Source organism: Pan troglodytes, chromosome 19, assembly GCF_028858775.2.
Source record: "Pan troglodytes isolate AG18354 chromosome 19, NHGRI_mPanTro3-v2.0_pri, whole genome shotgun sequence".
Taxonomy (NCBI): Eukaryota; Metazoa; Chordata; class Mammalia; order Primates; family Hominidae; genus Pan; species Pan troglodytes.
This window is the reverse complement of record NC_072417.2, coordinates 62,068,225-62,080,588: the sequence shown is the minus strand read 5'-3', so window position 1 is coordinate 62,080,588 and position 12,364 is coordinate 62,068,225. Positions and strand designations below refer to the sequence as shown.

The 12,364-nt window shown below is 46.9% G+C and overlaps 1 protein-coding gene across 21 annotated transcripts in view; it reads right to left on the bottom strand.

Moving 5' to 3' along the window:
- Positions 1-6,835, bottom strand: part of MYH10 (myosin heavy chain 10) — a 154,464-nt gene extending 147,629 nt beyond the window's left edge. For 6 of the 21 annotated variants that reach the window (XM_009432768.5, XM_009432771.5, XM_009432769.5 and 3 more), the window contains exon 1: positions 6,303-6,758. In XM_009432768.5, the coding sequence (XP_009431043.1) occupies positions 6,303-6,361 (59 nt within the window). In that variant the 5' untranslated portion in view covers positions 6,362-6,758. Of the gene's footprint in view, positions 1-4,840; positions 5,098-5,330; positions 5,451-5,521; positions 5,556-6,035 lie in introns of those variants that run through there. The other 15 variants (XM_063799771.1, XM_063799776.1, XM_009432773.4 and 12 more) reach the window with 10 other exon arrangements.
- Between the last annotated feature and the right edge of the window lie 5,529 nt (positions 6,836-12,364).

Sequence of the window (12,364 nt, the reverse complement as noted above, 5' to 3'; positions counted from 1 at the left end):
TCAGCTAATCTCAACTTCAACAAAATCCCTGAAATGTTATAAAAATATTATGCACTTAGCGTGTGTGTATATGTGCTATAACGTTCTCTAGATTCTAAAGGGCTCTATCTGTATCCTAAAAGATTAATCACTGATAGTGGTTACACATTCAACCAACTTCTGGGCACAATGGCCCATAACTGTTATCTCAGCAACTTGAGGGGCTAAGATGGGAGGAGTGCTTGAAGCCAAATATTTGAGACCAGCCTGGGCAACATAGCAAGATCCCGCCTCTACAGAAAAATTTAAAAATTAGCCAGGCGTGTTGGTGCATATCTAGCCCTTTAACTACTACTAATAATTTACTAGAACCAGCTGGGTGCAGTAGCTCATGCCTATAATCCTAGCACTTTGGGAGGCCGAGATGGGTGGATCACCTGAGGTCAGAAGTTCGAGACCAGCCTGGCCAACATGGTGAAACCCCATCTCCACCAAAAATAACAAAAAATTAGCCAGGCGTGGTGGTGGGTGCCTGTAATCCCAGCCACTCAGGAGGCTGAGGCAGGAGAATTGCTTGAACCTGGGAGGCGGAGGTTGCAGTGAGCTGAGATCGTGCCACTGCACTCCAGGCTGGGTGACAGAGCAAGACTCCGTCTCAAAAACAAACAAATAAATTTAAAAAAATAATTTACTAGAACCAAATAGCTAAGATTCTTCAGAAATTACTTGTTGCAATGTAATGCGTTACAAACACTCATCTTCTATAGTAGCGGCGGTCAAATTCAGGCATGCATTTGCAGCACCTAGAGGGTTTATTAAAATACAGATTGCTGGGCTCTATCCCAGAGTCCCTGATTCAGTAGGTATAGGGTAGAGCCTGAGAACTATTTTTTTTTTTTTTTGAGACAGAGTTTCACCCTGTTGCCCAGGCTGGAGTGCAGTGGACGCAATCTCAGCTCACTGCAACCTCTGCCTCCAGGGTTCAAGTGATTCTCTTGCCTCAGCCTCCCAAGTAGCTGGGATTACAGGCAGGCCTGCACCATGACCGGCTAATTTTTGTATTTTTAATAGAGATGGGGTTTCACCATGTTGGTCAGGCTGGTCTTGAACTCCTCACCTCAGGTGATCCACCTGCCTCGGCCTCCCAAAGTGCTGGGATTACAAGTGTGAGCCACCGCGTCCAGCCTGAGCCTCAGAATTTGCATTTCTAACAAGTTCCCAGATGCTGCTGCCCCTGCTGGTCCTGGGACACATTTGACAACCATTGCTCCAAAGTTCTGTGGTTGCCATGGTGCGCCACTGCTACCAGCAGGTATGTTAGAGTAGAAAAAGCGGTTGAAAACCAAATTCTACACTAATTCATAACAATTTAAATAACATGTTGATGTCTTAAAGGTTATAGACTTGGATAAAACAAAAATCGCAAAATAAGATGAAAGAAAAAATCACAAAACATGTGATTAATGTTATTAAAACTTCTATACAAATAAAATTGCTAACACATTTTATACCTAAACTTGCATTAGTCTTCTAAGACATCCTCTTTGGAGAGGGCAATACAGAAAACATTCATAGGTACATGTACATTCTGCATAATAGTTTTAAAAGCCTCTAGGGACTGGTCTAATAACACTATTAACAAGTTGTCTCTTTCCAACTTAAACGTTGCACACTGGTAAAAAGAAAGGAGGCCAGGTGGGGTGGCTCACGCCTGTAATCCCAGCGCTTTGGGAGGGCGAGGCAGGTAGATTGCTCGAGTCCAGGTGTTCAAGACCAGCCTGGGCAACATAGCAAAACCCCGTCTCTACAAAAAATACAAAAAATTAGCTGGGCTTGGTGGCACAGGCCTGTAGTCCCAGTTCTTCAGGAGGGTGAGGCAGGAAGATCACTTGAGCCCAGGAGGCAGAGGTTGTAGTGAGCTGAAATCACATCACTGCACTCCAGCCTGGGCAACAGAATGAGACTCTGTCTCAAAATAATAATAATAATAATAATAATAATAATAATAATAAGTAAAATAAAAAATTTTAAAAAAAAGAAGAAAGGAGGCATAGCTTCAAGGTGGGAAACACCACAGGTAAATTTGCGAACAAATAATAGGATACACACTCCACCTTTCAGAAGGGTAGAATCTATTAAAAGAAAATATTCAACTATAACAAAATATAACAAGTTTCTCTTACTATTCTTATCAGGTGTAAACTGCATATCCTACAGAGCACTTAGGAAACTGTCTTGATGTCAGTAGACACGCACACACTTCTTAAATTTTACACGGGACATGTAATTAGATGCTTAAATTTAGCAGGTGACTATAAATTAGAATAATTTAACAAATAACTTCTAGAACAGGTCTAGAAGCAGTAGATTATATATCTTAAAATTATTTTATCAAATTGGGACATCTTACATTTATCAGTACTTTTTCTAGATGGGGAAATGCTTGTAATTTAGTATTTTTAAAAACCCAGTAGAACACAAAAGTGTAATTACACAGCACATTCACAATTTTGTGGGGAAAACTACATACACGTGTGTATTTTTTTTTAAAATAGAACAAATATTCATTGGGTCTTTACTGGGTAGTAGGATTACCAATGACTTTCACCTTTTCAGTCTCTTCTACAACTAAACACTATGAGGAGAGTCATCTGTTCCACGCTGTATCTTGAGCATTTTGTCTAGTCCCTGGTATATAACAGGGGATCTGTACCTATTGATCAATATTTACGTGAATGGTCCCAACCCTCATAGTGAAATTCAACTTCTCCACAACCAAAAAGCTATTATTCCTTCAACTCCTGACCCAAATGCCATCCTTTCAGAAGTTCTTTTCAGGTCAATGTGGCAATTTAACCCTTTTCCTTATCCTAACATTTTGTACTGTTCTCCTGACTTTCTTCTTACCCTACCCTGCGTTGTACCAGAGGGCTTTGCAGCTGTTAAGTGTTCATATTATTGTTTACCTGATAGAGTTCATAAGACCATTGGAGATATTTTGTTCAGTTTAATTCTTCACTTGTGATTGTCAAATACATTTATTTCACTCCATCACACATTGGTACCCAATCTGGATAATACTGGTGTTTAACAGTGTACCACTCACCAGTGCTTTGCTTTGCAGAAAGGACAACACTATGATTTTTAAAACAGCAGATACCATTGTCATATATCACTAATTACGGCCAGGCACTATTCTAAGCAGTTTACATACATCAACTCTTAATCCTCACAACAGCCCTATGAGGTAGGCACTATTAATATCTCCATTTTACAGATGAGGAATCTGAGGTACAGAGAAAGCCAATAACCAGCCCAAGGGCACACAGCTAACAAGCAGCAGAGCTGGGATTAAACTCAGAGTTCAGCTCCAGAGTACACACTACAATGATGGAAGGTGACGTGGAGGAAATTTTGAAGGGTGTGTAGTGTACAATGCTATATACTACCTTTCTACTAAATAAAAACCCAATCAATTACGGCTTAAAAAGTATAGACTTAACCAATGAATCATCTGGCAAAGGTTTTATATATTTTATAGAAAAAGATACCCATAACTTAGGGGAAATAAAGACAAACAGGAATCTTTTTGTTAGCGAACATAAAGATGGTCTGAGGGTTATTAGTGTCATTTTAAATTGCTGCCTAATTATAATTAAATCATTTATCTGTGTATGAATTAGCCCCCTACAGAGCCGAAGTTGCCGTCCCTTTCAGTGGTTTGACACACACACCCCTGGGGCTCCACCCCCAGGTCATTTTTCACTTCCAATGAAATGTCACCCAGCAAACTTTTCAAACCCCTCCCAGCACCTACTATGAGTGTGGACAGAGGCAAACAATTCAATTTTATGAACGGCCTGCACATAGAAAGGCAAACAAGAAGGATGGATAAATTATCCATGACAGAGCATCCATCTATAACAGATGAGCTAAAACAGAACTGTCCCAATTTGGGTACTGCTACCATTGAGGTCACTTACATGACAGGGCTAGACGAGTCTGCTAATTTATCAAAATCCTGCTCAACCCAATGATCACAAACACAAACCAAACACAAAAGGCCACTATTGCTACTTATGGCCTGCCCCATCTCCCAATTAATATCTCTATACTGTGTTTAATATTTCCAAAACTAGGATCCAACACCAGGAACTTTAATTCCTCACATGTGATAACAAAGTGCATAAACCGCTGAAGCATATAGTCTTCCACCCTACAACGTGCCCTTCAAGATTTCCTCCATCTCACCTTCCATCCCAGCTGCCTTCGTTATAATGATTTCCCTATGGAGCCCAAATGAAAAGCCAGGCTCCCAGGGGTCACATCCTTCTGCTGCCAAAGCTCGTGCTATATCGCACAATTACACCATATGCTTTCTCCAGATAAGGACGGGGAAGAACTGAATTTAAGATGCAGAAGTAAGGAGATGCATAAAATGGCCACTTTTCCAGAACCCGAGACAGGCAGGGCATACTTAAACATCAAAAGCAAGGGACTCAAAGAATAATTAATAAAAGCAGATTGATGAAGGAGATAAAACAATAAATAGATTATAAAGTTTTCCAGAGTGAGATACTATCAAGAATAATTAAACCTGACTCAAAGAATCCTCAGTTTCAACGTTAAAAAACAAAATCTCAGCAAAGCCAAAGTATTATGTTTGGTATTACATTATTCAGCGAAAACAGCAGTCTTTGTTTCATCTGCAGTCTGCATCTACCCCGCCTGCTTTCCCCTACCCCACCCCAGCCCACCCCACCCCCTTCCATCCACCGCAGTGATCTTGAAGGGAGCTGCAGAGGCCCTAAAGAAACAGAGATAACGGCTGTAGGCAGAGGCCACGTTATCCAAACCTCACCAGCCCGGTCCGACCCGCCGAGTCGCCAACCTCCTTCCTAAGGCCCTAGTTCCAAACAGGCCTGGCTGGGGGCCTCCCGCTTCCCAGGGCCGCATCCGCCCACCACAGGCCCACAAAGCCCCCGCAAATGCCAGGACTCCGCGGCTTCAACTTCCCTCCGAACCAATTCCAGTCCGATTTTATGGGATCAGGGTGTGACCCCCAACTGCAGAAGGCAATGAAGAGACTGCGGCGAGCCATTCCCAGCTCGCTTACACAATAAAGGGATCCCGAGGCGAGTGCTGACCCTCCCCCCGGCCGTCCTGCTGCAGCGCGCCCCGCCACATTTCCCGCCTCGCCCCCCCAAACCGCCTGGGCCTCGCAGGGCGTCCACCCCCGGCCTAGGCGCTCCACGGAGGGCGCGGCAGGACGCCCTCCTCCCGCGCTCCTTCCCCGGCGCCGGCGGAGTCCGACCCTCCCCACGCCCGCGGCCGGCTCCGGAGCCCCTCACCCGCCGCGCGCTTCCCCGGCCGCGCAGAGCCAATGCCCTCCTGTCCCTCCACCCACGGGTCGGGCGCGCGCCGCCCGCCTTCCAAGCCCATGGTAAACCCCTCTAGCGCTGCGAGGGACTGGTCGGGCCAGGCCTAACCCACCCAGCAACCCACGCAGGGGCCCTTCCTGCCCAGCGCCCCCCCACCCTACCGCCGGGACTGCGCTTTCCAGCCCCGCTAGAATCCTCTCTCTTCCTGGGAGGCAGACACTGGCTCGCGGGGCACGCCGAGACCTCCGCCGGGGCACTAGCCCCTCGACCTCGCGCCCCCAGGGATCCCACCCACCGAGAACCTGGTCCTCACGTCCCCACCCCCAGATCTCCATCCCCCAGCCCCCCAGGGGTCGCCCTCCTGCACACCCAGGCCCTGACCCCCGCGGGTTTCACAAGGACTTCATTCCCCGCTCCTCCGGGAGTCTCTCCATCTCCACCCACTGAGGTCCCAGTGCCCCCAGCCCAGGACCCTGCTCAAACTAACCTAAGGTCCCCGCAGCACAAACCCTACAGCTCAGAAGCCCCTCTGTCTTCCCCAGCTCCCGCTTCGGTCCCCCGTTCCTGTCCTCCAGAGCCGCCCGGGACCCCTCAGCCCAGGAGCCATTCCTCCCTCCACAAACTGTCCCCCAGCCCTGGGCCGTGCACTCGGACCCGGGTAGCCGCACCTCTCACCTTCAGCCGAAGATGGTGGCGCGGGCGCACGTCCCCAGCCGCGACCACGGATCCAGCGCCTCAGTCCCAAACCCACCGCTGCCTCCGCCGGGCTCCTTTAGCACTGCTGCTCCGGGCTGCCCCACCCACTCCTACCCTCATTGGGCCAGCTCCACGCCCATCACGGCCGCCCCCAGACCCACTGGTTGGTTTGCGCGCCCATCTCCAAGGGAAGACGTTAGCAACCCGAACGAAGCTACCTTCCCGAGTCCGGCTCCCTCCACCCACCTGGAATGACGCTCATTGGCTCCCGCTCCCAGCCCAGGCCACCGAGGCCCCAATCTCATGGGCTGGCTCTTACGCCCGTCATAGGCTCCGGGAGGTGCGGCCGGGGCAGTGGCGCGGGATTGGCTGGCTCGTGCGTAGATGGACAGCTGAGGCTGGCTGAACGCCCGGCGATCCCGCGAGGCGGCGGGTGCGGACCCCGCGGCGGCCGGCGCACTGCGCTGACACTGGCTGTGCTGGCAGCGGGGCAGGTGGGCCGCGGCAAGAGTTTGGCGCTCTGACTGCAGACTCCTCGTCCTAGCGTCAGGCAGCCGCCGCAGCCGCAGCACATTCGAGCGCCCGGTCGCCCCCTCTGCTTGCGGCAGCCGGCATCTACCGCAGCGGGACGGGGTTCCACCGCGGAGTCGCGGGCCCTCAGCGTTGCCTGCAGGGGCGGGGCGGAGCGCGGTCCAGAGTCCTGACGTCACCCCCGGGGCTGCGCGGGGTTGGGGCCGCGGCCCTGCGACTCACCTGCAGTGGGGGAAGGAACGCGGGGGAGGGCGCTGCTCCGCCCATGCGCACAGGGTTTGCCCGGGACCCGGCTGCGCTCCACGCTGCGGCCACTGTCCCGACCCCGGCCCCAGGCGGACTCTGCCGGGATCGGCCGAGCGCCAGGCGCAGGACACGGTCTTCCAAGGTCGCAGTTTTGGTGTTAGCGGGGTGAGAGGCTCTCCTGCCCAGCCTCCAGGCAAGGCTGAGATTCCAGAAGAATGAGAAGAGAACCGACCTTGGAGAGAAAACTTGGAAGAAACTTTATTCACCTCATTCATTCACTCGTTCAGTCGCTCCTTCATTCATTCATCAGAGCTCCCTACGTGAAGGGCTATGAGAGGTTCTTAAGAATATAAGGCTGGATTCCTGTAGCGCTGTCATATCCCCTAGGGCTTATGAAAACGTTGGAGACTGAAAAACAGTGGCCCCAAAATAAGGAAAGGAAACTGGAAAAATCAAAGTAAATAAAATTTAATGAAATGTCTGCAGAATCTAGGCAACTGCAACAAAACTCTTGCATAATTATATATAAATATAATAAAGTCTAAATCACATGAACAAAATGAATTATTCATACAAAACCTGAAAGTCAAGATCATAAAAATTTACAGCAAGATGCAGTTATTAATCAGTTATTAATGTAGGCTATGGGAGCATTTTAATACATGTGATAATGATGTGTTTGCCTAAGCCTAGGAAACGTCTAGTCTGGCAAAAAGTGAATTAAGCAAAAAACAAGGCAGGAAGTCCTAAGGAAGGGTTGGTGGAACTCAGAAGAGGCTGGAAGGCAGCTGAGTGCAGAGTCCTTCCTGGGGAAGTCCGAACCAGGCTCTGTTTTGTCCTTTGTCCTGCTGCATCTGGTCCCCCACCCCCACCTGCCTGCTGGGGTACTACCCCGTGTCCAGGTGTCTTGTGACTTGGCTCTGTGAAGAGGTCTGTCCTTCTAATGCAGTCTGCACATGGAGTACAAATTAACTTTCCAAAATATATGAATGATATTCCTCTAATGAATTTTAAAATGTGTTTAGAGAAGACCAAAGACTCCCTCTCTGAGGCCTGAGTCTCCACTTTGTCAGCCACGGAAGTCATTTCTCAGTGCAATGTTCTATGCTTAGTGCATCCACTCGCGAATAACACTGTAAGCCACAGAGTCAGTAGTTTCTCATAATTCAAAAACTTTTGCATATATATGTGTATATATATGTATATATGTATATATATGTGTGTGTATATATATTTTTTTGTTTTGTTTTGTTTGTTTCTTTGAGATGGAGTCTCGCTCTGTTACCAGGCTGGAGTGAACTGGCATGTTCTCAGCTCACTGCAATCTTCGCCTCCCGGGTTCAAGTGATTCTCCTGCCTCAGCCTCCCTAGTAACTGGGACTACAGGCGCGCGCTACCACGGCCAGCTAATTTTTGTATTTTTAGTAGAGAGAGGGTTTCACCATGTTGGCCAGGATGTTGGCCTCGATCTCTTGACCTCGTGATCCGCCCGACTCGGCCCCTGAAAATGCTGGGATTACAGGCATGAGCCACTGTGCCCGGCCAACTTTCGCATAATTTTAACACAAACTCAATGGACCATCAGAAGAGGAGGGCAGGAAGTTCACCAGAAGGAAACACCATAAAGACATTAGTCTTGATGAGAAATTAATAATAAAGAGAATATCCCCAAATGTATCTCTCCCCCTGGTGGCTCTTTGGCACTTGGGCCCTACATGTCCAACTGCCTGGATGAGAGGGGGACTGCAAAAGCAGAAGGTACCAAACCTATTTTCTTCTATCACCCTTTCCCACTACTCAAACTCTCTCTTCCCAACTTCTTTGTGAATGGAACCGCTCTTGCAATCTCTTTCTTTCCTTTCTTTTTCTCCCAACACCTAGCCCCACTATATATCTATCATCCATCCCAGGCAGCCTCCTCTGACTCCAGTTCCAACCATGTAGCTTCATCCCAGAATTTGCTGCCATCTTGATGAAGAAAGCACAGGATTTAGAAGCAGATAGACCTGGCTTTGAATCCAACTTTGCCTTTCACAAATTACTTAACCTCATCTCTAAAAAGGGGATACAAATGTATACCTAAAAGACTCGTTCATGAAGATGGAGCATAATGATTTCCTGTAAACAAAATGTGGCATTATAAATAGATTGAAAATTGTCCCTTTTTCTAGTGTACATGTTTATTACAGAAGACTGAGGAATCTTTCTCCTCTCTCTCTCTCTAGTAATTTTTGCTGTCGGTCTAGGCTGCTTTTATCTCCAAAAGAAAAAGTTCACAGACTATTGTTTTGCAGGGTCTAGGTCAGAAGTCCACATTTGTTCCCTCAGGGCAGTTCCAGCCCCTGAACTTGTTTTGTTCCATCTGTACAGGACTGATATACAGCATTTTTTAAAAAAAATTGAATGAATTCCAACATTTAAAAACCAAGCACTATCCCACATCGTTAGCCATTAGGGAAATGCAAATCAAAACTACAATGAAGGCCCAGGCACGGTGGCTCACGCCTGTAATCCCAGCACTTTGGGAGGCTGAGGTGGGTGGATCACTTGAGGTCAGGAGTTTGAGACCAGCCTGACCAACATGGTGAAACCCCATCTCTACTGAAAATACAAAAAATAGCCGGGTGTCGTGGTGGGCACCTGCAAGTCCAGCTACTCAGGAGGCTGCGGCAGGAGAATCATTTGAACCCAGGAGATGGAGGTTGCAGTGAGCCAAGATTGTGCCACTGCACTCCAGCCTGGGCGACAGAGCGAGACTCCGTCTCAAAAAGAAAAAAAAAATGTTTTTATTTTCTTTCTCGAAAACAAACAAACAACAACAAAACAACAACAACAAAACACCGTGAGATCCCACTTCACATATACTGGAATAACTATAATAAAAAAGATGGACAATAATAAATGTTGGTGAGGATGTAGAGAAACAGCAACCTTAGGCCACTGCTGGCAGGAATGGAAAATGGTTCAGCCACTTTGTAAAATAGTTTGGTGGTTTCTTAAAAAGTTAAATGTATTCTGTGTTTTTGACCACAGTTTTTTTAAAAAGTTAAACATAAGGCTGGGGGCAGTGGATTACGCCTGTAATCCAAGCACTTTGGGAGGTCGAGGCGGGTAGATCACCTGAGGTCAGGAGTTTGAGACCAGCCTAGACAACATGGTGAAACCCCGTCTCAAAAAAAAAAAAAAACTGTAGAGACAGAAAATAGAATATTTGCCTGTGGTGAGAACTGGGGCTGGGGAGGAGAGTCAGCATGGTGAATGTAAATAAGAGATCTGATTGAGTTGATGAACTGATTTATGGTGATGGTTGCAGAACTTGGTAAATTTATTTAAAAAATTATTATACACTGCGAATTATATGAATATGCAAAATATACCTTAATAAGGTAATATTTGAAACATAAAGAAAAAAAGAGCTATCAAGGCGAGTGGATCACCTGAAGTCAGGAGTTTGAGACCAGCCTGGACAACATGGTGAAACCCCGTCTCTACTAAAAATACAAAAATTAGCTGGGCGTGGTGGTGGGCGCCTGTAATTCCAGCTACTCGGGAGGCTGAGGCAGGAGAATTGCTTGAACCTGGGAGGCGGAGGTTGCAGTGGGCCAAGCTCGTGCCACCGCACTCCAGCCTGGGTAACAGAGCAAGATTCTGGCTCAAAAAAAAAAAAAAATTTAAACATAAATTCACCATATAATCCCACATTTCTACCCTTAGGTGTCTACCAAAAAAGAAGGAAGACGTGTGGACACAAAGACTTGCACACAAATGTTTATAGCAGCATTATTCATAATAACCAAAAGATGAAAACAACCGAATGGTCCATTAGCATAGTGAATAGTCAAAAGTGGTCTATCCATACAATGGAATATCATTCAACAATAAAAAGGAAGAAACTTTGAGTACATGCAAGAACATAGGTAAACCTTGAAAATATCATGCGCAGTGAAGGAAGCCAGACACAAGAGACCACATATTGTATCATCCAATTTATATGAAATGCCCATAAAAAGCAAAGCTGTAGACCAGGCGCGGTGGCTCATGCTTGTAATCCCAAGACTTTGGGAGGCTGAGGCGGGTGGATCATGAGGTCAGGAGTTCGAGACCAGCCTGGACAACATGGTGAAACCCCGTCTCTACTAAAAATACAAAAATTAGCCAGGCGTGCTGGTGCATGCCTGTAATCCCAGCTACTCAGGAGGCTGAGACAGGAGAATCGCTTGAACCTGGGAGGTGAAGGTTGCAGTGAGCTGAGATTGTGCCATTGCACTCCAGCCTGGGCGACAGAGCAAACCTCCGTCTCAAAAAAAACGAAGAAGAAAAAAAAAAAAAAAGCTGTAGAGAAAATAGAATATTTGCCTGTGGTGAGGACTGGGGCTGGGGAGGAGGGTCAGCACAGTGAACGTACATGAGAGATCTGATTGAGTTGATGAACCGATTTATGGTGATGGTTGCAGAACTTGGTAAATTTATTTAAAAAATTATTATACACTGCAAATTATATGAATATGCAAAATATACCTTAATAAGGTAATATTTGAAAAATAAAGAAGAAAAGAGCTGTCACATGAACATCCAGATTTCTAGCTTCCCTTGAAAAATTGGAAGGTATGGAAATTCAAGCAACAATTTGTCGATGCCTTGGCTGCTGCTCATTTTTAGACAAAGTATGTGCTTCCCAGGGTGCTTTGGTCACTGCCGCTCCTTGCTGTCTGTTTTTTTTGTTGTTGTTGCTTGTTTGTTTGTTTTTGAGATGGAGTCTCGCTCTGTTGCCTAGGCTGGAGTGCAGTGACGCTATCTTGGCTCACTGCAACCTCCACCTCCCGGGTTTAAGCGATTCTCATGCCTCAGCCTCCCAAGTAGCTGGGATTACAGGCGTGTGCCACCACACCTGGCTAAGTTTTATATTTTTAGTGGAGACAGGGTTTCACCATGTTGGCCAGGCTGGTCTTGAACTCCTGACCTCAGATGATCCACCTGCCTCAGCCTCCCAAAGTTCTAGGATTATAGGCGCGAGCCACCGTGTCCAGCCCCTGTTATCTCTTAAAGCTGACCCACTATGCTCATTAACATTATTTGCCCCATCTTTTTAGGTATTTATTTGAGTTTTCAGTCTCTGCCATACGTGTTGGGGGGCTTCATGTGAGATCATCCCAGAGAGATAAAAAGGGTAGTGTTTTTGAGTTGAAGAATTGTTCCTTTGACGGTGGTAAGGCCGTGGGAGGTTTGGGATGTCTAGAAGTGTAGACAGGGATACCCTTTGAACATGATTCCTGGAAGCAGTAGAACCTCAGGGCGTGGACTACCGTGATGGTCATCTCACAGCCCATCCAGGGCAGTAACACCAGACCAGTGAGAAAGATCAGTGCTCAACTGTGATATCTTGAGCAGAAGGAGTGATGGTAAAAACAGAGGCTTCAATGAGTTGAGAAAAAAAAGAAACTTCCAGAATTTTCTTGAGGCACTTAAGCTCTGGAGGTCTGAAAAAACCCAGGAGAAGAGGTTCCTGAAAATTGCTAATTTAACATTTCTCG